Source organism: Carcharhinus amblyrhynchos, chromosome 21 (assembly GCF_965287045.1).
Source record: "Carcharhinus amblyrhynchos chromosome 21, sCarAmb.v2.hapA, whole genome shotgun sequence".
Taxonomy (NCBI): Eukaryota; Metazoa; Chordata; class Chondrichthyes; order Carcharhiniformes; family Carcharhinidae; genus Carcharhinus; species Carcharhinus amblyrhynchos.
Genome location: NC_137344.1, coordinates 47,212,857 through 47,240,445, shown reverse-complemented (window position 1 = coordinate 47,240,445; position 27,589 = coordinate 47,212,857). Strand labels below are relative to the sequence as shown.

Sequence of the window (27,589 nt, the reverse complement as noted above, 5' to 3'; positions counted from 1 at the left end):
TTCCTGTAACAATGGAAAGGTGGAATGCCAGGCAAGAAAATTCCTCCCAGCTCAGCGCCTCCCAAAACGGATCGAGAGGCGCGTCCCAGCACCAACGCGGTAAGGACTGACTCGCGGTGTAAGTGCAGCGGGCGCCCCGCTGAAACAGGAATGAATGGGGAATGGCAAAGGGGCGGCCAGGGGAAGATCGCAGGAGGGAGGGTTAACAGGGAGGGTGGTTGAAGGCGGCAGGACAGGTGGAGGGAGCAGATCAGATCCACTGGGACATGGTGTGCAGGAGCAGGGAGGGGTCAGGCTGGATTTACACTGAGCCACAAGAACAGAGGACAGCTGAGAAATTTCTACAGGTGTGCCAGCATCTGTTAGGAGAGAACCAGAATTACTGTATTCTTGTGATGCCCTGATGAGTCCAAGACAGGAAGCTTCCACCTTCAGTAGTGAATACTAGTTGTTATTGTTGTGTGGTCTGAAGGGGCCCCGTCTCCCCAGCCAGAGGCAGCGGGAAGCGTAGACAGAGTCAGTGGATGGGAGGCTGGTTCGAGTGATGGATTGGGCTACATTCACCCCACTTTGTAGTTTCTTGTGGTCTTGGGCAGAGCAGGAGCCCCATACCAAGCTGCGATACAACCAGAAAGAATGCTTTCTATGGTGCATCTGTAAAAATTGGTGCAAGAAGACCAGAATGACTGCGAGTTCAGAGACTCTCCGTCAGAACTGAAGGGAGGGAGAATGTAGAAACTGCAACGAAAAGGAGCAGCTTTAACAGTAAAAGATAGATTGGGTGGGGGGGGGGGGCGTTTGCATTGAGAGTACATGTTTGGAATATTAATAAAAAGGGGGTTAAGATTGAGGAGAAATGCCAAAGTTGCCAAACGCAATGTTAAGTCCTGACGGCTGCAACATGCCCCACAGGACATTAGTTCGACCCCAGCTGGAGTACTGTGTACAGTTCTGGGTGTCACACTATAGGAAGGATGTGAACACATTGGAGAGCGCGCAGAAGAGGTTTACAAGAATGGTTCCAGGGATCAGAAGCTTCAGTTATGAGGATCGATTGGAGAGGTTGGGACTATTCTCCTTGGAGAGAAGAAGGCTATGAGGAGATTTGATACAGATCATAGAAACCCTACAGTGGAGAAGGCCATTCGGCCCATTGAGCCTGCACTGGCAACAATTCCACCCAGGCCCTATCCCCACATATTTACCCAGCTAATCCCTCTAACCTACACATCCCAGGACATTAAGGGGCAATTTAGCATGGCCAATCAACCTAACCCACATATCTTTAGAGTGTGGGAGGAAAACCAGAGCAAACCCACGCAGACACGGGGAGAATGTGCAAACTTCACACAGACAGTGACCCAAGCTGGGAATCGAACGCAGGTCCCTGGAGCCGTGAGGCAGCAGTGCTAACCCACTGTGGCCCCATGTCGCCCCGCTAGACAGAAGCAAGAGTTGCTCAAAGTCATGAAGGAGCTGGACAGAGTAGGAAGGGAGAAACTGTCCTCGCTCGCAAAAGGATGGAGAATGGGAGGGCACTGACTTAAAGTGATTTGCAAAGGAAGCAAATGTGATGCGGGAAAAGGTTTTTCCCACATGCGAGTGGCTCAGGTCTGGAAATATTCTGCCTGGAAATGTGGCAGAGGTGGGTTCAACAGAGGCATTGCAGATGATTATTTGAATGGAAACAATGTGTAGGGGTATGGTTGGGGGAGACAGGAGAACGGCACTGTGTCATGATGTTGGTTTCGGGAGCTGGTACAGACACGATGGGCCAAATGGCTTCCTTCTGCACCGTAGCAATTCTGTATGATTTTATGAGAAAGGAAATGAGGCAACAAACAAAGAATAAATTGAACGCTTACAGAGCAGAGGTTAATTTAGTTTTAAATTTGAACATAAAAGCTGAATGAGCCCACACTCCAGTAACGAGTGATACGGAATGGAGTGTAACTGGGGAATCGGGGGCTACAGGACTTAAGTATCAATTAATTTACCCATCAATTACTAAACCAGGGATACCAAATCCAAGAGATTAGAGGGCTCAACTGCAAGTGAGTGCCCAGTATAATTTCCCCAGGCTTCTCTAACCCAGTCTCGAAACTATCAGAGAAAATGGAAAGCAAAGTACAAATGGGAGGGTTTCTTTTGCGATATCCATGTAAGGCAAGGCATTTGAGACAGGATTCCAGCATCCCCAGTATTTTGCTTTTATATTACCTGTGGCAGGACTGGGATTGGGGTGGGACAAGAGGGATAGAATCAGCTGGGATGGGAGTGGTTTAGAATTGAGCTGGGACAGGAGTGGAGTGGACGTGGTAATGAGATGGGGTCGAACACGGATGGGTCAGGGAGTAAAACGGATTTGGGAGAAGGAGCGTGGTCACCTAGGCAGGACCGTAGGAGAAGAAGGGATTTGGGTTGGCTGCGGGTGAAACAAGCATTGGGTAGGATTAGTAATGGGTCAGGGGTCACAGCTTTGCTCCTGAATTGTGCATTGTGACTGACATCAAATTATTAAACTCCTTAATAATTTTAATAACTAACACCTCCAAATTGTGGGACCCGGGCAAGGAATGTGAAGGTAAAGTTTACATTACAACCCGTTCCCCAACTACGCAATGATGGTGAAGCATTCTTTTGAAAACCAGACTGGCAGCAACTGAAAATAAAGATTGTAAATAAGCATCAAGTCTGTAGACAGAAACAGTTGACTTGATTTATTATTGTTACATGTATTAGTATACAGTGTAAAGTGATGTTTCTTGCACGCTAAGGAGACAAAACATACCGTTCATAGAGAAGGAAAGGAAAGAGTGCAGAATGTAGTGTTAGAGTCACAGGTAGGGTGTAGAGAAAGATCAGCTTAATACAAGGTGGGTCCATTCAAAAGTCTGACGGCAGCGGGGAAGAAGCTGTCCTTGAATCAGTTGGTACGTGACCTCAGACTTTTGTATCTTTTTTCCAGACGAAAGAAAGTGGAAGAGAGAATGTCCGGGGTGCGTTGATTAAGCTGGCTGCAAAATAGTGTAGAATAGTAACAGAGATAGACATTAATAAGTCTTAGTGAAACAAAATGTTTGCATTTACGTAGCACCTTTCCCAACTGCAGCTCATCCCAAAGCACCTTACAGACAGTAATGTACTTTCAGAACATAACAACGGCTGTAATGTAAAAAAAATCACCACAGTTAGGGGCAACAAAAAAAAACAGCTAATTTAATTTAGTGATATTAGTTAAGGCATAAATATTAACCAGAAAGAACTCCCAGCCGCCCATGAAATAGTGTTGTGGAATCTTATATATTTATCTGAGAAGTTAGGTTGGGACCCTCTGGGATTAAATGAGATAGTTGCTTGATGGCCAGCACAGGCACAGGGCTGAAGGGCCTCTTTCTGTGCTGTAAAGCACTGTACCATTATTCTTTTTAATATCATAATAATCCAGACAGTGGATATATGCACCAAGCACTTGGGAGCACAAACACAGCGCTCAAATTCGAATTTTACTCCCATCTTTCTGAACTGTGGGGAGTATTGCAATACTTTGTTCTGGGTTTGTGAAACATCACCTGATTATTGGTCAGATTGTGTGTCTGTGAGCATGAAGAGTACTACTTGTATTTGTATGTTTGTGTGATTTTCATTGAGTGTATATCAGTATGTATCTCTCTGTGTGGAAGGGTCTGTGTGTGTATCTATAGGAGTGTGTGGAAGGGTCTGTGTATCTATAGGAGTGTGTGGAAGGGTCTGTCTATCTATAGGAGTGTGTGGAAGGATTTGTGTATGTATAGGAGTGTGTGGAAGGGTCTGTGTGTGAATCTATAGGAGTGTGTGGAAGGGTCTGTGTATATCTATAGGAGTGTGTGGAAGTGTCTGTGCATCTATAGGAGTGTGTGGAAGGGTCTGTGTATATCTATAGGAGTGTGTGGAAGGATTTGTATATCTATAGGAGTGTGTGGAAGGGTCTGTGTATATAGGAATGTGTGGAAAGGTCTGTGTATCTATAGGAGTGTGTGGAAGGGTCTGTGTATCTATAGGAGTGTGTGGAAGGGTCTGTGTATCTAAAGGAGTGTGTGGAAGGGTCTGTGTATCTATAGGAGTGTGTGGAAGGGTCTGTGTATATCTATAGGAGTGTGTGGAAGGGTCTGTGTGTATCTATAAAAGTGTGTGGAAGAGTCTGTGTGTATCTATAGGAGTGTGTGGAAGGGTCTGTGTATATCTATAGGAGTGTGTGGAAGGGTCTGTGTGTATCTATAGGAGTGTGTGGAAGGGTCTGTGTATATCTATAGGAGTGTGTGGAAGGGTCTGTGTATTTATAGGAGTGTGTGGAAGGGTCTGTGTGTATCTATAGGAGTGTGTGGAAGGGTCTGTGTATATCTATAGGAGTGTGTGGAAGGGTCTGTGTATATCTTTAGGAGTGTGTGGAAGGGTCAGTGTATCTATAGGAGTGTGTGCAGGGTCTGTATACCTATAGGAGTGTGTGGAAGGGTCTGTGTACCTATAGGAGTGTGTGGAAGGGTCTGTATATCTACAGGAGTGTGTGGAAGGGTCTGTGTATCTATAGGAGTGTGTGGAAGGGTCTGTGTATCTATAGGAGTGTGTGGAAGGGTCTGTGTATCTATAGGAGTGTGTGGAAGGGTCTGTGTATATCTATAGGAGTGTGTGGATGGGTCTGTGTGTATCTATCGGAGTGTGTGGATGGGTCTGTGAGTATCTATAGGAGTGTGTGGAAGGGTCTGTGTATATCTATAGGAGTGTGTGGATGGGTCTGTGTGTATCTATAGGAGTGTGTGCAGGGTCTGTGTAACTATAGGAGTGCTTGGAAGGATCTGTGTATATCTATAGGAGTGTGTTGAAGGGTCTGTGTATCTATAGGAATGTGTGGAAGGGTCTGTGTATCTATAGCAGTGTGTGGAAGGGTCTGTGTATCTATAGGAGTGTGTGGAAGGGTCTGTGTATCTATAGGAGTGTGTGGAAGGATCTGTGTATCTATAGGAGTGTGTGGAAGGGTCCGTGTATCTGTAGGAGTGTGTGGAAGGGTCTGTGTATTTATAGGAGTGTGTGGAAGGGTCTGTGTATCTATAGGAGTGTGTGGAAGGGTCTGTGTATCTATAGGAGTGTGTGGAAGGATCTGTGTATCTGTAGGAGTGTGTGGAAGGGTCCGTGTATCTGTAGGAGTGTGTGGAAGGGTCTGTGTATCTATAGGAGTGTGTGGAAGGGTCTGTGTATCTATAGGAGTGTGTGGAAGGGTCTGTGTATCTATAGGAGTGTGTGGAAGGGTCTGTGTGTATCTATAGGAGTTTGCCAAATTTGCAAAGGACCAATGCCATGCCTAATCACTGTGGAAGCAGCATCTCAGAGGCACATTGTCTGCATATGGAGGCACATAATGCAAACGGACAGACCCACACACACATACCCACAGACAGCATGGTGGCACAGTGGTTAGCACTGCTGCCTCACAGCGCCAGGGATCTGGGTTCAATTCCTAGCACACTATCTGTGTGGAGTCTGCTCATTCTCCCCGTGTCTGCCTGAGTTTCCTCCGGGTGCTCCGGTTTCCTCCCACCGTCCAGAAGACGTGCTGGTTAGGGTGCATTGGCCGTGCTAAGTTCTCCCCCAGTGTACCTGAACAGGCACCAGACTGTGACAACTACTTGTTAATGTAAGCCTACTTGTGACACCATTAAAATAAACTAAAACTTTAAACACAGACACTGAGGTTCAGGGAGAGGAGGAGGAGGATTGGTGACTCTCATCCGGATATGAATATAACAGCTATACCAATTTAATGAAAATGTTCAACAAGCACCTGAGGTTGATGTCAAACCTGTAATTGGTTGCATGTGTTTTCCCGGGGTGATGTGTATGTGTCATGTACATTGGGTGTTGTTTCACAATAATAAGACTGACGTGACTAACAAATGGATATTGCTTTAAAGGGTAATATTTGTCTCTCTTTCAGGATCCGACCAGTTTGCACTGTACACCAACGTCATCATGCCAAGTGTATTTGGGGTCATCAGCTTTTTGGGGGTCACAGGCAACTGCATCGTAATCTACACCATCGTCAGGAAGACCAAGTTCCGATGCAAGCATACGGTACCTGACATCTTTATCTTCAACCTGTCGCTGGTGGATCTGTTGTTTCTTCTCGGGATGCCCTTCCTCATTCATCAACTTGTTGGGAATGGGACCTGGCATTTTGGAGCTGCCATGTGCACCATCATTACAACCTTGGACAGCAACAGCCAGATCACCAGCACCTACATACTGACTGTAATGAGCTTCGATCGCTACTTGGCCACAGTTCACCCACTAAAATCTACTTGTGTACGCACACCATCTGTTGCGACCTTGGTGATCGGCTTGGTTTGGCTAATGTCGTTCTTGACTATCATCCCAGTGTGGCTATACACTGGATTAATGCCACTGCCAGATGGCACAGTTGGTTGTGCCTTACTTCTGCCCAACCCAACCACAGACATCTATTGGTTTACGCTTTACCAATTTGTGGTGGCCTTCGCCATCCCTCTGATTGTTATTTGCATTATTTACTTCAAGATCCTCCAGCACATGTCCACCAGTGTGGCCCCCCTCCCGCAAAGAAACCTCAGAATGAGAACCAGGAAAGTAACCCGCATGGCCGTGGCTATCTGCTCAACTTTCTTTGTGTGTTGGGGACCTTACCATATCTTTCAACTGGTTCACCTGGGCATTGAAAAGCCAAGCCTCACGTTCTTCTATATGTACAGCCTTGCCATCAGCCTGGGCTATGCCAACAGCTGCATCAACCCGTTTTTATACATCGCCTTGAGTGAGAGCTTCAAACGCCAGTTCCTGATGACCGTCCGGCCCGCCCTTCAGCAGTTCCGGATGAATAACAGCAACACGTCCACCAAACTGTCCAGTGAGCCAACGCAACATGTGCGTTTCACGGGAGAATTTTCACAAAACTCTTTGCCTGCCCCTGTTGCAGTTCACTGAAGGTCCAGACACTCTTGACGTCCAACTTTAGAAGCACAAGGAACATCACCGGGAAAGGCTGACCACGGTGAAGTCACTGCCTGGATTTGCAGTCCTGCTTTGAATAGCAGACGAGAGGAAATCTTTCTCTGAGCACGAGAAATGCCAGAAACCTTCATGGAGCTGCTCTCACTCCATCTGTGCTACTTTGCCAGGACTGTGCTGAAATTTCCCCTGGACTGTGTAAGTTGCCACCTCACTTCTGGGAACAGCTCAGAGGAACTTCCCGGGAGTGGTCACAGTGGCCCCTCTGCTCGACACAGTCCAACCCTGTAGAGTTTGCTCCAGGGACCCGGGTTCGGTTCCAGCCTTGGGTGACAGACATTCTCCCCGTGTTTGCAAGGGTTTCCTCCCACTGCCCAAAGATCTGCGAATTAAGTGTACAGGCCATGTTAAATTACCCCTTAGTGTCAGGGGAACAACAAGGTGAATACATGGAGTGATAGAGATAGGCCTGGGTGGGATTGTGAGTGCAGACTGGATGGGCCAAATGGCCTCTTTCTGCACTGTTGGGATTCTATGATTTGTAGTTTATACAATTTGAGAATGTTTAGCAATTCCCTGACAGTAAAGAGGAACCTTACAAATGCCTGATGATCCTAATATAATCCAAACATAATGAATGATATCCCTGTCAAAGCAACAACCAAATCAGTTAAAGTGAAAGAGGGAACAGAGTGAAAAGAAGTTTGCCTGTAACAAAATGATGAAACATTACATTCCATGGTGAATGCGGAGTCCAGCATGGGCTTGTAACCATCCAAACAAGGAAGCAAAAGATTTATTGTAAGGATTGACTGAAAAGTGGTCCATGTGTAGTTGCTGCAGAATTTCTCAGTGTTAGTCAGGGTAGTATTGAGGCTGTAATGAAACACAGCATATCCAGTCTCAGTCCTGACTCCTAGTCTGTGCCGTTTGATGAAAGTACCTGTGACTGGCAGGGCCAGCGAATGTCCAGTGAAGGGAGGTGGCGGCACAGTGGTATTGTCACTGGACTCGTACCCAGGAAACCCAGGTGCAAATCCCACCACGGCAGATGTGAAAATTGATTTTTGCAAAAAGAACCTGGAATTAAAAGTCTAATGATGACCGTGATCCAACTGTTGATTATCGTTAAAAGCCCATCTGGTTCACTCATGTCCTCTAGGGAGGGAAATCTGCCGCCTTTTACCTGGGCTGGCCTACATGTGATTCCAGGCCCACAGCAACGTGGCTGACTCTTAAGTGCCCTACTAAACCACTTTGTTCAAGGGCAGTTATGGATAAGCAACAAATGCTGACCCAGTCAGCGATGCCCACATCCATAGAATCATATGGGCGGCACGGCAGCACAGTGTGGGCGGCACGGTAGCACAGTGGGTTAGCACTGCTGCTTCACAGCTCCAGGGTCCTGGGTTCGATTCCCGGCTCGGGTCACTGTCTGTGTGGAGTTTGTACATTCTCCTCGTGTCTGCGTGGGTTTCCTCCGGGTGCTCTGGTTTCCTCCCACAGTCCAAAGATGTGCGGGTTAGGTTGATTGGCCATGCTAAGAAATTGCCCCTTAGTATCTAGGGATGTGTAGGTTAGAGGGATTAGTGGGTATAGTATGTAGGGTTATGGGGGGGGTAGGGCCTGGGTGGGATTGTGTTCGGTGCAGACTTGATGGGCCGAAGGGCCTCTTTCTGCACCGTAGGGTTCTATGGTTTGTAGAATCCTACAGTGCAGAAGGAGGCTATCCCACAAATTAAGAAGTCCATTACTTACACCAATGAACTTCGGGGCTGATGACAGTGCAAATCTCAGTGGGGAGCTGCTGTTTATTCTTGGCTGAGAACAGCTTTAAAACGTCACTGTTTCGTGACACAGTGCTGCGTAGCCGCTGAGAGTCGTGTCCAATTAAACTCTGGGATAATTAGCTTTTCTCTTCATGGACTCTGAATATTGAGTCACATCCTGTCGCTAGTTCTCATCAAGTCACACTGGACTAATTTTTAAATTGCTTACCTTGTTTTCTGACTGCTGGTTTTGGTAGATTCTCCTCCATAAAAGGTGAAAGCAGATGTCCACTCCAAGAATATAGTCAAGGGTCAATCTTTAAGTAATTGCAGACATCTGTGCAGTGGGTGATGAAGCTTTTTCTTATTTGGTGACATTTTTCACACAATTAGTTAGAGCGGCAAGTTCCCATTGGAACAAAATTAGGCCATTCAGCCCCTCAAGTTAGCTGTTCCCAATTAATTGCATAGGATTACAACATAAATTTACAGAGAATATATAGCACAAACACGGCCCAACCAGTCTATCTCAGCATTTATGCTTCTACATTATCAAGATTCTTAAGGTAAGGAAGTTTCTTCCAAATTCCTAATTGGATTTCTTACATTGGTGTCTGTTGCTTTGTTCTCCTCTTTGAGGGGGAAACATTCTCTCCGTATCCACTCCATCAAAACCTTGCAGAATTTTAAACACCTTATTTAAGAAACCCTTCACCCTCTTTTTTTTCAAGAGGGAAGAGACTTTCCTGATATTTAAATCCATGCATTCCTACCCACACTCTTGAAAATCTTCTCCACACCCACTCAGTGTCTCTATCTCCTTGTAATAAAAAGGCAACCAGAACCGTGCCAAGATTCGATAAAGGTTTAAACATAACTTCCCTACCTTTCAATTCTACCCCTCTAGAAATGAAGCTTAGTGCTGGGTTGATTTTTTTTAATGCCCTTGCTATCCCGTGGCACAATCTTTCACGTTTATTGTATTTGTACTCTGAAATCCCATTGTTCCACTCCCCCAACTAGGCAGCACGGTGCCACAGTGATTAGCACTGCTCCCTCTTAGCACCAGGCACCCGAGTTTGATTCCCGGCTTGGGTCACTGTAGAATCTGCATGTTCTCCCCATATCTGCATGGGTTTCTTCCGAGTGCTCCAGTTACCTCCCATTGTCCAATGATGTGTGGGTTCAGTGGATTGGCAATGCTAAATTGCCCTTAGTGTCAGGGTAAACTAGCTAGGGTATTCACATGGGTTTACACGTAATTACTGTATTTACATGGAGTTATGGGGATAGGGTCTGGGTGGGATTGTGGTCAGTGCAGGCTCAATGGGCCAAATAGCCTCCTTCTGCATCCATAGGATTCTATGACTTGCACCTTTCAAGTAATCAATGACTTTCCCATTTTCCTATCTGACTGCACATTTATTTGGATTGAGTTTCATTCACCAACTCTTTGTCCACGTTGCGAATGTATTAATGTCCTCCTGTAATTTGTTGCAGTCCTCCTCCGTACTGACCACCTCCACCATAATTTGGGACCATTCGTAAATTCAGAAACTGTTTTTGATTCCAAGGTCCCTATAGTTAATTGAAATTATGAGCTGTAACGATGATCCCAGAACTTGATCCTTGTGGAACATCGCTCTGTACCGTCTGGTGTTCTGAATAACTACCTTTCACTCTCACACTCAGCTTCTTGTCTTGAAGCCAACTAGCAATCCATTCTGCCACTTGTCCCGTGAGCCCATGTTCTCTGACATTATTTATTTGTTTGTTGTGGGGGCTTAACGAAGGTCGATTGAGCATTCAGATGAATTACAGTTCCTGCTTTATCATTGTCGACTCTCTCTGTTACCGCCCCAAAAAAATTAATCTAGATGGCTCAAGCAAGATTTTCCCTTTAGAAATCCATGCTGCCTAATTATGATGATTTTTTTCATTTCTGTATACCCTATTCTCTCCGACAATAGAGATTTATTTATCTTTCCTACCACTGATGTTAAGCCACCTGGCATAGAATTCCCTCTTTATTCTGTCCCCCTTCTTCCATATAGAAATTACATCAGCTACTCGCCAATCCTATGGTATTACATCTTTTTTTGAATGTTCTGTACTTTAACTCTATTTAACTTCCTCATAACCACATCCTTTGATACCCTAATCTAACAAATATCTCTCAATCTCAGCCTTGAGAGCTTCAGTTGTCCCCCAGCATCCACAGTCTTTTGAGGAATCTTCACCTCCCCCATTTGAGGGAGGCGATGGCCTCGTGGTATTATCGCTAGATTATTAATCCAGAAACTCAGCTAATGTTCTAGGGACCTGGGTTTGAATCCTGGCCATGGCAAATGGTGGAGTTGAGTGGCGCAGTGGTTAGCACTGCTGCCTCACAGTACCACGGACCCAAGTTCCATTCTGGCTTCGGGTCACTGTCTGTGTGGAGTTTGCACATTCTCCCTGTGTCTGCGTGGGATTGTGGTTGGTACAGACTCGATGGGCCAAAGGGTCTCCTTCTGTTCTGTAGGGATTCTACAAAGACAATTATAACCGAGTCCTTTCTTGCTTATTTGTAACCTTCCCAAAAAGTGGGCAAAATGTGCCCCGTCCTTGAAGTTAAAGATGGTAAATTTGTATTATTGACATTCTGATCATAGACTTTGTTTGTAAAGAGCACACTTTGAGAACTCAGGGGGGCAAATTTTCTCATTCCGATCACCATGGAAAGGCCTGTTGACCTCAGGTGGGATTTCCTGGTTTCAGGGCGAGTGCAGACGGATAATTCCACCCACTGTCTCTCACAGAAGGGCAGCAGTTTCCATCCGTTCATTTTATTTGGGTGTGTGAATGGGTCCCAAGTATCAGATACATCCTGCCAGAATGGCAAGTCCTGGGCCAAGGGTGTTTGTGAGCCTGTATTCCAAAACTACAGCCAAATTGTTTCCAAAGTGTACTCGTACAGGGGTCAAACCTATTCAGGGGTTAAATGCTGGGTCGAAAGCAGAATACTGCAGCTGCTGGAGATCTGAAATAAAAACAGAAATAGCTGGAGATACTATGCAGCACATCAGGCAACATCTGTGGTATAGAAAACAGAGCTAACATTTAAGGTCAATGGCTTTTCATCAGAACAGGAAGAAGATAGAGATTCAACAATGTATAAGCAATAGTAGAGCTTGGGGTAAGTGAGGTTGAGTGAGACAAGAATAAACTTAATAGGATTGAGGGTTACAGGTAAGCCTAGTTGATAGAGATAAGATCGGCGCAACTTGTGGGCCAAAGGGCCTGTTTGTGCTGTAGTTTTGCTATGGTTGTATGATTCTAAACTAGAAGATTTATGATACAATGGGGAACAGGCATAACTAGGTGACTAAAGGGGTGATGATGCAAGGCAACCAATGAGAGCTGCTAATGTTGTGAAGGAAGCCCAGTCCATCATTCAAACCAGCCTCCATCCATTGACTCTGTCTACACTTCCCGCTGCCTCAGCAAAGCAGTCAGCATATTAAGGACCCCATGCACCCTGGACATTCTCGCTTCCACCTTCTTCCATCAGAAAAAAGATACGAAAGCCTGAGGACAGGTACCAACTGACTCAAGAAAAGCTTCTTCCCTGCTGCCATCAGACTGTTGAATGAGCATTCTTTATATTAAGCTGATCTTTCTCTACACCCTGGCTATGACTGTAACACTACATTCTGCTCTCTCTCCTTCTCTATAAACTGTATGCTTTTGTGTAGCACGCAAAACATAATACTTTTCACTTTATCCCAATACAGGTGACAATAATAAATCAAATCAAATCAAAACATGGGAGCCACGAGTGATGGCCCTGAGTTCCGTTTGGTCAAGAGGCTTAAACTGCAGATTGAAATGAGACTTTTCTTTCCCTCAGTTTTGCTTTCTTTTCAAAGAACAAAGAAAATTACAGCACAGGAACAGGCCATTCGGCCGTCCAAGCCTGTACCTGCCATGCTGCCTAACTGAACTAAAACCCCCTACCCTTCCGGGGACCACATCCCTCTATTCCCATCCTATTCATGTATTTGTCAAGAAGCCCCTTAAATGTCACTATCGTATCTGCTTCCACTACCTCCCCCGGAAGCAAGTTCCAGGCACCCACCATCCTCTAAACTTTTCCATTCTGTTTTTTTTTGCCTTTTGCGCATCTCCTTCACATCGCCATTGGCCGTGATGCCTTCAACCTAGGCCCAAGACCTGGCATCCCCTCCCTCCATCTTTTCACCTCTCTCTCTTCTCCAAGGCAACCTTGAACCTGCCTCTCTGAGAAAGCTTTTTCACATTTCGAACCAACTCTTGGTCGGCCCAGAAATTCTATTCCCTCGAGGGCCGTTCCCTGGAGGTATCCCAGATGGATCCACCCACTAAAGTGCACGCCAGGACTGCGTGGGAATTACTCGGGAAGTTTAAACCCCTGATGGGCTGTCAGCCTGCACCCGGAACATTCTGAAACTCAGATTTAAATCAGAGACTACGCATGGTTGCGAGATTTCTTCATGGAATAGCCATCCAGGAAAAGTTAGAAGGACTAAAACAAGTTCTAACTCCTGATAGGAATCACTGGGTAGCAGTCCTGAGCAGAATCCCGGGCTGATGTTATCCCTTATCCTTCGTCCAATTGTAAATACCAAGGATACTGCTATGGCTGAAATAATGACCAAGGATTTAACCTGGAATCATCCTGTGGGAGCAACATTCACTCACTGACCTTACTTGCTGCCCACTTGTTACTTTTGAGGCTCTCACATGCAGCTCTGTATTTATTGATTGCCACGCTGGCTGATCCTGTTACAATTTGAATGTGTTTTTCGGTGTAACGTCCTGATTGCTGATTGTTCCAGTGCTGTATGCTTGTGAAACTTGAATTTATTGCCATCCTTGTGTTAAATTCCAGCACATCACGGGCATTTTTATAATAATATTGCTCTTTGACAGATTAAAGCTTCTGAAAGTAGGATGATGTATTTCACCAGCTGTGTTGATGTGTAAGAGTGTGAGATTCTATACAGCTTGCATGCATTCAGTGAATGGAGCTGAGACAGGCGGTGGTAATCAGCAGGAAAGTACTGAGTTACAGATTTGTTATGGTGCAAAAGGAGGCCATTCGACCCATCCTATTGGCAGCGGCTTTCCGAATGTGCCATTCCCCTGTTGTAACGTTGGTGTACCTTATGAGCTGTTTTTTTCTAAATCATGTTTTCTGCAGTTGTAAGCAGACCTTCTTGGCTTCAGTTGTTTTCTCATTATGGCACTATTTGCCTGTCTTTGTATTGCTGCTTAAACAGGGGTTTGTTTATTTTTATTGGGATGTTTCTGACTCTGCATTGTTAGGAGAAAAACTGGCTGGCAGGTCAGATGTCAAGAGCTCTTTCATTTCCAGTTTGAATTGCTGTTTAGTTTGGTTTTCGAAGGGACATTAAGCTGGAAAGAAATATCTCTTTCTCTTTCTCCCTGGTTTTTGGAAATTCTGCTGGTCGTTTGAAAGCAAGGTCTTGCCTTTCTGAAGAGGGAAAATCTGCTGTTGGTGGCTTGCTGGAGTCCCTGGTGTTTTGGGAAGCTGGTTGATTTCAAATTGTTCTATGTCTGTCCAGAGAACTGTAGACTTCATCCAAAGGACCCAATTCTAGTACCACGTGAGCATTAGTCTATGCTGTATTAAACCTGTTTGAAGGGTTGAAGGGTCTTGTTTATGGGACTGGTTTGACTAAGGGTTATACATTACTGTGGTTGTTTTGGTGTTGTTTGTAATTGATAGAAGTTATTGCTAATATTCTTACTATACATGTTAACTATACTCTGAAATAAACTTTGTTTGATAAAAGCTCCCTAGTGGGTCATTTGAATCATATCCGAAATGAAACACATCATGTTTATCCTAGCCAAATTCAAGATGTAAAACTTATGATCCAAAAAACACTTGGAGTTTCTAACCTGAACCATAATACTGCCTTCTCCACTTAACCCTGCACATTCTTCCGCGACAGATAACTGTCTAATTCACTGTCAAGAAGGTTGAGGGTCAAGTGATCCGAGACACTTAATGAATAATAAATCCCTGAGAGTTTCATATGACGATCACCATTACATTGTGGTGCTGGCCTCTTTTGAAGGAAAAAGCAGCAAAAATTTAAAATTATTTAGCATTAGCATGAAGCCTATTAGTACGAATAAAGATCAAATATTGCAGATGCTGGAAATCTGTAATAAAAACAGAAAGTGCTGGATATACACAGCAGGTCTGGCAGCTTCTGCAGAGAGAGAAACCCAGTTAATGTTTCATGTCTGTGTGACTCCTCCTCAGAGCTCTGAAGAGATCATGTGAACTCAAAACACTAACTCTTTCTGCCCCCACAGATGCTGCCAGACCTTGCTGAATTTTTCCAGCATTTTCTGTTTGTATTATATGATGAAATTTGTTTGGTGCTATTTTGTGCATTAACATCTTTATTTTAAATGGTTTAAAGTCCCTGTTTAAGCTGCAGGATGCCAAATTTCGGGTGATGATATTAACGTACTCCATTCTATTAAGACTGGTAGCTGGGCAGTCACGGTGTGTATTGGAGAGTCTGTGGGGAGTGGCAGGGTAGGGGGGAGTCCCCAGCAGAGGGTGAAGGAAGGTGTGCCCAGTTAGAGGCAGATGCTGAGCCACAGGGGTCATCCACAAAGATGACAATTCTGGAGCAGCGACAGAAAATATCTGAGGTTTTATCAGTCTTTCCAGGGACACTGTGCAACCTCTGGGAGAGATTAGAGAAGGTCACCTCACTGTGAGTGCTGTTATGTCTTAAACCTTTGCACTGATGGCTACACCCATGGACAGAGTAACCTCCTTCATGGAGCACTAGACATGATAGACATCCTGATAGACACTGCACATCATCAAGTAGTGAGGATTGGCCCTGGGATTCAGCCTGAGATAGAATTACAGAGCAAATATCTTAAGTGACCACTCTAAAGATTCAGTTCACAGAAATAACAGCTTGCATTTATGATATTCCAAAGCCCGCCATCAGGGTGCTCGCCAACAAGGTTGACTAAGATAGGAGTCATTAGGACAGGTAACCAAAAGTTTTGGTCAAAAAAAGAAGAGTACCATTGAACAGGAGCGAAAGGCAGAGATGTTTCAGGGTGAATTCCAGAGCTTGGGGTGGTGAAGAATAAGCCACCTTTATTGAAAACTGAGGATGTGTTTGAGTAATTGACAGTTATTAGGAGCTTATTCAGATAGACTGGATAAGTGGACAAGAATGATGATGAATTAAACTGGGAGGATTAATGAATATCAATACAGTTAATCCCCATTAATCAGTCTTTATTCAGAGAGCATTGACATGTTATTTTACCAGTTTCAATATACAACATTGGATTCTTAATCAGACTAATGCCAATCTTGCATTTTCCCCATTTCTGAGGTCCCGTACCAACCAACTCAAGAACAGCTTCTTCCCTGCTGCCATCAGACTTTTGAATGGACCTACCTCGCATTAAATCGATCTTTCTCTACACCCTACCTATGACTGTAACACCACGTTCTGCATCGTTTCCTTTCCTTCTCTATGAACGGTACGCTTTGTCTGTGCAGGGCGCAAGAAACAACACTTCTCACTGTTTTCACAGCGCCAGGGAGCTGGGTTCAATTCCGGCCTCGGGTCACTGACTGCGTGGAGTTTGCACATTCTCCCCGTTCTGCTTAAGTTTCCTCTGGGTGCTCCGGTTTTCTCCCACATCGAAAGATGTGTGGGCTAGGTTGATTGGCCATGCTAAATTAAGGGTGTCAGGGGAATTAGCAGGGTAAGTATGAGGAGTTATGGGAATGGATCCGGGTGGGATTGTAGTCGGTGTTGCAATGGGCTTCTTTCTGCACTGGAGGGATTCTATGATTCTATGATACTTGTGATATTGAGTAGCAGGTTAGGTGTGAAGATTCGCATTCTAATCAGTAATCTGTAAACTGTCTGTGCTTTATATGCTCTGTCTGAGGCCAGAACTCTCCCTCCATGCGAGGGAAACCTCGAAAGCTTGAGAGTTTACTATCAAATAAATCGGTTGGACTTAAACCTGGTGTTGTCAGGCTTCTTACTGTGTTTACCCTAGTCCAACGCCAGCATCTCCACATCATCCCATCTGACAGAAACTGGAGCAGAAATCCCTCCCCCCACTATACCTTGTTATCTAACACAGCAGGCAGTTCGAGTGCAGAGAATGACCAGAAAAATCTGTTGCTGACAGAAGGAAAAATGTTGATTGAGACATTTACTCTTCCTTCTTCAATCTGAGCTGGTAGCCAGTTTAACCTGTTATCTGATTAACTGCACAGTGGATAATGGAGCATTCGCTCAGTATTGTATTGTGGATTTCACACTCAAACCCATCGCCCTTAACCCACCAACTTCTGATCCAAATGTGAGTGTAGCAGAATTATGAAATTGCTACATTATGGAAAGGAGGACATTTGGCCCTTTGTGTCAGTGCTGGCTCTCTCATTCTCCTGCTCTTTGATATAGCCCAGGAATTTATTTCTCTTCGGATGTTAATCTAACGTCCATCTGAACGTCACAGATGATCCCGTCTCCACGAGAGTCTCAGGCTGTACATTTCAATATCTTAGAGATTTGCTGCATTAAAAAAAATGTTCTTCCTCATTGTAGAATCCCTACAGAGCAGAAGGAGGCCATTTGGCCCATCACATCTGCACTGACCACAATTCCATCCAGGCCCTACTCCCGCAACTCCACATATTTACCCTACTAATCTCCCTGACACTAAGGGGAATTTGAGCATGGCTAATCAACCTAACCCGCACATCTTTGGACTCATATCATTGTTGCATCTTTTGCTCATCACTTTCAAAGCATACCATTGATATGTAACACTTTGTGAGCCTGGGATGCTACTGCCCAGCCTCAACTGCTTTTCCAACCTTGCCGGCAAAGACACTCACTGGCGGGGATCACAGCTCATCCCCACCAACAGGGACCAGGCATCCTCTCATACACAGTCTGCATCACAACTCATCCTGCTCCAGAACTTTGGGGAAACCTTTGCTGTACCACACGTTTATACAACCTTCCAAATACAATGGGGTGGCACAGTAGTTAGCACCGCTGCCTCACAGCGCCTAGGACCCGGGTTTGATTCCCAGCTTGGGCAACTGTCTATGTTTAGTCAGCACAACATTCTCTCTGTGTCTGCGTGGGTTTCCTCTGGGTGCTCCAATTTCTTTCCACAGTCTAAAGATATAAGAGTTGGCCATGCTAAATTGCCCCTTAGTGTCAGCAGGTTATTAAGTAGGGTTATGGAGATAGGGCCTGGGTGGAATTGTGGTCAGTGCAGACTCGATGGGCTGAATGGCCTCCTCCTTCAGCACAGTAGGGATTCTGGGTTTATGAAATCCCTTGGAAAAACAGTCATCCCTGCTAATCCGAAAGCAGCCAGTGTAATTAAGGACCCCATGTACCCCAGACATTCTGTCTTCCGCCATTTTCTGTCAGGAAAAAGATACAAAAGTCCGAGGTCAAGTACCAACCACCTCAAGAACAGCTTCATCCCTGATGCCACCATTCTTTTCATAGATCATAGAACCCCACAGTGTAGAAAGAGGCCCTTCAGCCCATCAAGTCTGCACCAACCACAATCCCACCCAGCCCTATCCCCATATCCCTGGACACTAAGGGGCAATTTTAGCACGGCCAATCAACCTAACCCGCACATCTTTGGACTGTGGGAGGAAGCTAGAGCAAACCCACGCAGACATGAAGAGAATGTGCAAACTCCACACAGACAGTGACCCGAGCCAGGAATTGAACCCAGGACCCTGGAGCTGTGAAGGAGCAGTGCTAACCACTGTGCTACTGTGCCGCCCAATGTTTTGAATGGATCTATCTCATACTAAGTTGATTTTTCTCTACACGCTAGCTATGACTGTAACACTACGTTCTGCACTCTCTCCTTTCCTTCTCTATGAATGTAATGCTTTGTCTGTATAGCACACGAAAAAATATTAATGTTGTATATTATTATATATGTATACTAATACATGTGACAATAATAAATCAAATCAAATCAAAAGCACCAGCGGACATCTTCTTACAGTAAAGAGCAACTACTAGTTGTTATTAACTGGATAAAAGCAAATTACTGCGAATGCTGGAATCTGAAACTAAAAGAGAAAACGCTGGAAAATCTCAGCAGGTCTGGCAGCATCTGTAAGGAGAGAAAAGAGGTGACATTTCGAGTCCAGACAACCCTTTCTTGAAGCTTTGACAAAGGGTCATCTGGACTTGAAACATCAGCTCTTTTCTGTCCTTACAGATGCTGCCAGACCTGCTAAGATTTTCCAGCATTTTCTCCTCTGCCAGTCGTTATGGTTGAGTTGTGTTTTAATAGTCTTGCCACTCATGTGAAATGCAGTTCACAGCACATTGTCCATTCTGTGCTTCCTTCCTTAGCACGGCAATAAACTTGTGTCTTTATCAGCTACGAATCTAATTACAAATTAAGCCAATAATGAATGGGACGCTGAGTAGGATAATAGCCTGCTTTAGGAGACACTGTGATAATTGTTTAGATTAGCAGCTTTGTCACTAAATACTCCGTCATTATCTCAAGTACTATTCACACAGAGCATTTCATTTCAGAGATGATCTGCTTTTCAGCAAATGAACAATTACTTCAGCTCAATTGAAAGTTTAATGCAGTCTAATTTGTTCTCATGTTATCTATCACTTGGCTAAGACCAAGCCTCAGGACAGGACCTAGATGGGATGGAATTTCTTTTCTTAGCAGCTAGGATCTTGTTTGTCTCTCTTGTGGAGCCCAGGAATTGGATTCATAAGAACATAAGAAATAGGAGCAGGAGTAGGCCATCTAGCCCTTCGAGCCTGCCCCGCCATTCAATAAGATCATGGCTGATCTGAAGTGGATCAGTTCCACTTTCCCGCTTTCTCCCCATAACCCTTAATTCCCTTGTCTATCAGAAACCTATCTACCCGTGTCTTAAATATATTTAGCGAGGCAGCCTCCACCACTTCAACGGGCAGAGAATTCCAGAGATTCACCACCCTTTGAGTGAAGAAGTTCCTCCTCAACTCCGTTCTAAACCGCCCCCCCCCTTATCTTGAGGCTGTGCCCCCTAGTCCCACTGTCCTTTTTGAGCGGGAAGAGTCTCTCCACCTCTATCCTATCCATCCCCTTCATCATCTTATACATCTCTATAAGATCCCCCCTCATCCTTCTAAACTCCAACGAGTACAGACCCAGTCTATTTAGTCTCTCTTCATAGTCCAACCCCCTCATCTCCGGTATCAGCCTAGTGAATCTCCTCTGCACTCCGCCCCTCTGCAAATTCAAACTGAATTTCAAATTCAATTTGAATTTCGTAGCTAGCAAGGAGATGGATTCAGGTCTGCCCAGTCCACTCGGTAAGAAGTCTCACAACACCAGGTTAAAGTCCAACAGGTTTACTTGGCAGCACAAGCTTTCGGAGTCTCGCTCTTTCTTCAGGTGAGTGAAGAGCTCTGTTCACAAGCAGGGCATCTGCAGACACAAACTCAACTTACAAGATAATGGTTGGAATGCGAGTCTTTACAGGTAATCAAATCTTTACAGGTACAGACAATGTGAGTGGAGAGGGGATTAAGCACAGGTTAATGAGATGTGTATTGTCTTCAGTCAGGACAGTTAGTGAGATTTTACAAGCCCAGGCAAGTCACGGGGGTTACAGATAGTGTGACATGAATCCAAGATCCCGGTTGAGGCCGTCCCCATGTGTGTGGATCTTGGCTATCAGCCTCTGCTCAGTGACTCTGCGCTGCCGTGTGTCATGAAGGCCGCCTTGGAGAACGTTTACCCGAAGATCAGAGGCTGAATGCCCGTGACCGCTGAAGTGTTCCCCAGTAAGAAGTCTGACAACACGAGGTTTAAATCCAACCAGTTTATTTGATAGTAATCCCACAAGCTTTTGGAAACGGTGTTCCTTCATCAGGTGTGTGGAAGGTTCTGATCAGAGAAGGGGATATAAAGACACACACAGTTTACAGAATACTGTTCCCCAACAGGAAGAGAACACTCCTGCCTGGTGATTGCCAAGCAGTGTTCATTCATCCGTTGTCATAGTGTGAATACATTTAGATGGGGATAGATAAGCGCAGGGGGGAGAAAGGGATAGAAGGTCACACTGATAGGATTAGATACAAAGTGCTGGGAGGAGGCTCATGTTGAGCATTAGCACCAGTTAGGCTACATAGCTAATTGCAGTGCTGTAAAGTGATGTAATCTTATAGAGATCCAGTTAAGCATAAATTAAAATACCACACTTTAAGAAGGTTGTGAAGGTCCTTCAGACGGTGCAGAGGAGATTTACCAGACAGGTTCCAGAGATGAGGGGATTTTCACCACAAGGTTAGGCTCGAGAAGCTGGTGTTGTTCTCCTGAGGGTAAAGGAGAGTTCGGGGAGATTCCACAGAGGGATACAAGACAGTATAATGGGCATCGGTTTAGCTCAGTTGGTTGGACAGGTAGTTCATGATACAGGGCAATGTCAACAGCATGGGTTCAATTCCCGCACCCGCTCAGGTTATTCCGGCTGACCATCCCAACCGTGCCCTTCACCTGAGGTGTGGTGATTCTCCAGGTTAATTCACCACCAGCTTATGGTCATCTGGGATTATGGTAACTTTACCGGACAAAGGAGCAGCGCTCCATAAGCTTGGGATTTCAAGTAAACCTGTTGGACTTTAACCTGGCGTCGTTTGTCCTCTCACATTTACCTTTACGAGTTAGTAACAGGTTTGGATAATTTTAAAAACTGTTCCCACTCATCGATGCAGCTGGGGACGGAGATTTGCAGTTTTGGGTAAAGGAGAGGGGGCAGGGTGTAAGGAAGAAGCATTTGACTCAGAGTGGAGTTACAGAGTGCCATTCCGAGCACAGGCCGTTCTTATAAGCCTTTTCTCCTATGTAGTTATGTTACTGGTGTCTGTTCTGAGCATAGAATCCCTACAGTGCAGAAGGAGGCCATTGGGCCCATCGAGTCAGCACTGACCACAATCCTGCCCAGGCCCTATCTCTATTAGCCATTGGGCTACAATGTGGTGTCTTGTCAAGTCTCACTTTTACCATTTACCTTCACAAGGTTTGGATAAGATAGGTATGTACGAGTTTGTCAGAGGGTGCTCTGTAAGCAAGATCTGTTTCTCGAAAATGAAATCTGAATCTTTGAGTTTTTGTGATTCTGAATTGGATCAACCAAGTCTGCAAATCAGATCTCCCCTCGATTTCCGTGGTGCAACCAGATTCCTTTAACTCGCACGCTTACGAATTATAAGTTAATTCATTGACTTATAAGTCTTCACCCCCACGCACAGTCAGGAGAATGGAGAACTGCTACACCTAATCTATTCTATTTGTTATAACTAAACACGGCACCCTCTCAACGCATTCAGCCCACTCCTCACTTCTCTCATTGAACTCACTGACCAAACATAGCCGTGGTGTTGTTAACTTGAAATCCTGTTGAATGGTCCCAAAGTCACCACAAAAGGTAACTATCTGGAACTCACTGCCCAGGAGGGGTGGTGGAAGCAGAAACAATGGGCCATTTGGTGGGCAGCATGGTCGCACAATGATTAGCGCTATTGCCTCACAGCACAGGGACCCTGGGTCAAATCCCCGCTCGGGTCACTGTCTGCGTGGAGTTTGCACGTTCTCCCCATAGAATCATAGAACCCTACAGTGCAGAAAGAGGCCCTTCAGCCCATCGAGTCTGCACCGAACACAATCCCACCCAGGCCCTATCCCCACATATTGTACCCACTAATCCCTCTAACCTACACATCCCTAGGCATTAAGGGGCAACTTCTTAGCACGGCCAATCAACCTAAACAGCACATCTTTGGACTGTGAGAGGAAACCGGAGCACCCGGAGGAAACCCACGCAGACACGAGGAGAATGTGCTAACTCCACACAGAGTGCCTGCATGGGTTTCCTCTGGGTGCTCCGGTTTCCTCCAAAGATGAGCAGGTTAGGTGCATTGGCTATGCTGAATTCTCCCTTAGTGTCGGGGGATTAGCAGGGTAAATACACGGGGTTATGGGGATAGGGCCTGGATGGGATTGTGTTCGGTGCAGACTCGAAGGGCCAACTGGCCTCCTTCTGCCCTGTAGGGATTCTATGATTTGAAAAGGGAACTGGATTGAACTTGAATGAGGTAAAGTTACAGGGCCTGGGGATAGAATGGAGTGGGACTGACTGGATTGGTCCACAGAGAGCTGGCATCGGCTTGATGGGCCAAATGTTGACTCACAGAATTTCTACGATACAGAAGAAAGCCATTCGGTCCATCAAGTGTGTACTGTACCAACCACCATCCCACCCAGGCTCTACTTCCATAACCCACACATTTACCCTGCTAATCCCCCAGGCACTAGGGTCGATTTAGCATGGCCAATCAACCTAACCCACACATCTTTGGACTGTGGGCGGAAACCGGAGAACCCAGAGGAAACCCATGCAGACACGTGGAGAATGTGCAAACTCCACACAGACAGTGACCCGAGGCCAGCATTGAACTTGGGACCCTGGTGCAGTGAGGCAGCAGTGCTAACCACTGTGCCACCCCTGACTCTGGGGTAAATTTTCTGGCTTCACAGTGGGAATTGTCGGGGTGGCATGGACAATCTGATGGATCGGGAGGAAATTTTGGATCCCGGGCTGTGCGTGAGTGGAAAATCCCACCCTTTATCACTTGAAATTCCATTATTTTGTCCTAAACACTGGAAGATCCCGCAACAAGCAGGGGGTCCACTCCACCGCACTGGTGTCTGAGCCGTTTAATGAACTCCCTTTGACGCCACTCTGAAAACCCTCGCTTTATCCGATCAGTTTTTTAATTAAAATTTGACATAACCCAAGGTCTTCGTCCAACAGCTCAAAAGCTGTTGCCTTCAGAAAGTGAAGGTGTCAGAGCTAATTACCTTGTCAGTGGCACAGGAAGTGTTGAAAGGATCCGGTTGTTCTGTCACAGTGCCCTTTCCAGATGAACAAGCAGCTCATTAAACCATCCTGCAAATGTGAAAAACGGATAAAGAGTGTAAAGTACAGGGTTTGAGAATGAAATTTGTTAATGTCTTGAATGAAAGGGGCCCGACACAATTTCCCTATCGTACTGTGGCCATTGTATCTGGATGACACAGTGGTTAGCACTGCTGCCTCACAGCGCCAAGGACGCAGCTTTGGTTGAATGTCTGTGTGGAGTTCTTCCTGTGACTGCGTGGGTTTCCTCCGGGCGCTCCGGTTTCCTCAGGTGGTTTGGCCATGAGTGAAGAAGTCCCTCCTCCGTTCTAAACTGCACCCCCCTAATTTTGAGGCTGTGCCCTCTAGTTCTGTTTTCGTTTCTAAGTGGGAAGAATCTCTCTACCTCTACCCTATCCATCCCCTTCATTATCTTGTACGTCTCTATAAGATCCCCCCTCAGCCTTCTAAACTCCAACAAGTAAAGGCCCAATCTATTCAATCTCTCTTCATAGGCTAACCCCCTCATCTCCAGTATCAGCCTGGTGAACCTTCTCTGCACTCCCTCCAAGGCCAATATATCCTTTTGCAAATGCGGCGACCAAAACTGCACACAGTACTCCAGCTGCAGCCTCACCAGTACCCTGTACAGTTGCAGCAAGACCTCCCTGCTTTTATATTCAATCCCCCTCGCTATAAAGGCCAACATCCCATTTGCCTTCCTGATCACCTGCTGCACCTGCAGACTGGGTTTTTGCGACTCACGCACAAGGACCCCCAGGTCCCTCTGCACCGTAGCATGCTGCAGCTTTTCACCTTTTAAATAGTAATCCCTCCTACTATTATTCCTGCCAAAGTGGATAACCTCACACTTGCTAATTTTCATTCAGAAACTGTTTCTTCTCTAAAAACCACAACCTTTTCCAAAATTTGGTTTGTTGTTCAACCAAACCTCATCTTTCTGAAATCTTGTCGTCAGCCCCATGGGAGAAGCTAATCTGTAAATGTGCCCCAAAATGAAAACCTTCAGTCAAGCCTCACGAGCAAGAGAGGCTTCTGAAAGCAAAACACCGCTCCCCGGGTACGTTACTGAGAGTGTAACGCCGCTCCCCGGGTACGTTACTGAGAGTGTAACGCCGCTCCCCGGGTACGTTACTGAGAGTGTAACGCCGCTCCCCGGGTACGTTACTGAGAGTGTAACGCCGCTCCCCGGGTACGTTACTGAGAGTGTAACGCCGCTCCCCGGGTACGTTACTGAGAGTGTAACGCCGCTCCCCGGGTACGTTACTGAGAGTGTAACGCCGCTCCCCGGGTACGTTACTGAGAGTGTAACGCCGCTCCCCGGGTACGTTACTGAGAGTGTAACGCCGCTCCCCGGGTACGTTACTGAGAGTGTAACGCCGCTCCCCGGGTACGTTACTGAGAGTGTAACACCACCCCCCGGGTACACTACTGAGAGTGTAACGCCGCTCCCCAGGTACGTTACTGAGAGTGTAACACTGGTCCCCGGGTACGTTACTGAGAGTGTAACACCGCTCCCCGGGTACGTTACTGAGAGTGTAACACCACCCCCCGGTATGTTACTGAGAGTGTAACGCCACTCCCCGTTACATGAATAGAATTAGATGCTCAGGTCTCTGGAGTGGGATTTGAATCTGCATCTTCTGATGAAGGTGCTGCTATTGAACCTCCGATTGAAAATCAGATCTGATCCACCAGGCCACCAAAAACACATCGTCACGATCTGAAATGAACAATGAACATCTAGGCAGCCATTGGTTTCCAGGGTAACCATTCGACAAATTGACTAATTGCTACACTGCACGGACTGTGCAGATAATAACGTACGATTTTAGCGAAGCTTTAAATTTGAACTGAAGTAACCTCGCAGGCTGTGAATCAATGGGTATACCGCAGTGTCAATTATAGCGGCAGAATTGTAAATGGAAAAGTGGAGCATTTGTACATTATCATTCTAAAAGAAATGAAAGCCCTTTAACACATGCAAAGACAATCAAGCATACTTATTAAAGTAAATTTGCATAAACAAATACTCGCAATGAATTCTTAATTTCATTCTCGGTACATGGAATAAGTGTCCTCGCTTTCTGAATGACATTCACAAAGGTGCCACTCGGACATCAATTAATTACCTGCTCACCAGGGCCACACTGACACTGGGAGCCCGTATCCCATAGTTTCCACTTGTGTCTCTTTGCACTTGAGACAACTCCATTCATGAAAACTGTTTACCCCTCGCTGCTGGCACGTTCTTCCTGAAGGATGAAACAGGAAGGTGTGAGTTTCACACGGCACCTTTCACAATCTCGGCACTTGCCGAGGTATTTCACAGCCAAAGTTGATTTCATGCATGTCAGAACATACATAAGAAATAGGGGCAGGAGTAGGCCATCTAGCCCCTCGAGCCTGCCCCGCCATTCAATAAGATCATGGCTGATCTGAAGTGGATCAGTTCCACTTTCCCGCTTTCTCCCCATAACCCTTAATTCCCCTGTCTAGCAGAAACCTATCTACCCATGACTTAAATATATTTAGCGAGGCAGCCTCCACCACTTCAATGGGCAGAGAATTCCAGAGATTCACCACCCTTTGAGTGAAGAAGTTCCTCCTCAACTCTGATCTAAACTGCTCCCCCTCCTTATTTTAAGGCTGTGCCCTCTAGTTCTGCTGTCCTTTCTAAGCGGGAAGAATCTCTCTACCTCTACCCTACCCATCCACTTCATTATCTTATACATCTCTATAAGATCCCCCCTCATCCTTCTAAACTCCAATGAGTACAGACCCAGTCTATTTAGTCTCTCTTCATAGGCCAACCCCCTCATCTCCGGTATCAGCCTGGTGAACCTTCTCTGCACTCCCTCCAAGGCCAATACATCCTTTTGCAAATGCGGCGACCAAAACTGCACACAGTACTCCAGCTGCGGCCTCACCAATGCCCTATACAGCTGCAGCAAGACCTCCCTACTTTTATATTCAATCCCCCTCGCTATAAAGGCCAGCATCCCATTCGCCTTCCTGATCACCTGCTGCACCTGCAGACTGGGTTTTTGCGACTCATGCACAAGGACCCCCAGGTCCCTCTGCACCGTAGCATGCTGCAGCTTTTCGCCCTTTAAATAATAATCCCTCCGACTATTATTTCTACCAAAATGGATAACCTCAAAGTGGATAATGTTGGGTGAGTTCGACCGTGGCCAGTGATCGCCTCGGCCAGGTTACCACCCAGACTCCGACAGATCACCCAAGATCACGTTGGAAAACACATAGGGGAATTTCTTTTGCTGTGCCAAGCTGCTACTGGTTGCCTAGTTGGATCTGTCATAACTCAGAAGGAAGTTGAAGATTCCTCAGCCATCAATAATTAGAAAGGACGGCACAGAGCAAGGGCAGAAAGAAAGAACAATATCAATTAAATTGGGGAAAAATAGATGGACCCTTTAGATGGTCCATCTATATTTAGCCTTAGTTTGCAAGGAGCCAAGGACATCTCTCTGTTATAGAAAGAGGAAGAGACAATTGTTTGTGGCTTTAAAGACAGCATTCTACACCAAGCCTGCTGAACAGGAATCTCTCCTGCTCCGACTGCCTGTCAAGGACTTACTGGAAGGATTAGAAGGTTGGTTATCTACCTTACTGGTTGCGTAATGAACACTCCTTCCCTGGCCAACAAGTCTTGATCTTCTGGCTAGAGGCAAGGGCCTTACCCATTGAACCACAAGATCTCCCTCTTTGGATAGTAAAGAAGTAAAACACACAC

The 27,589-nt window shown here is 45.8% G+C and overlaps 1 protein-coding gene across 1 annotated transcript; it reads left to right on the top strand.

Moving 5' to 3' along the window:
* The first annotated feature begins 11 nt into the window (after positions 1-11).
* LOC145356498 (melanin-concentrating hormone receptor 1-like) lies at positions 12-6,990 on the top strand. Its single transcript, XM_080209226.1, has 2 exons — positions 12-99; positions 5,969-6,990. Exons 1-2 carry the CDS (start codon positions 12-14, stop codon positions 6,988-6,990), a joined length of 1,110 nt encoding a protein of 369 aa, XP_080065352.1.
* The last annotated feature ends 20,599 nt before the right edge of the window (positions 6,991-27,589 follow it).

Coding starts and splice junctions, on each gene's coding strand:
- LOC145356498 (XM_080209226.1), top strand. CDS start 12: ATGGAAAGGTGGAATGCCAGGCAAGAAAATTCCTCCCAGCTCAGCGCC. Junction 100..5,968: donor CGCGTCCCAGCACCAACGCG/GTAAGGACTGAC, acceptor TCTCTCTTTCAG/GATCCGACCAGTTTGCACTG.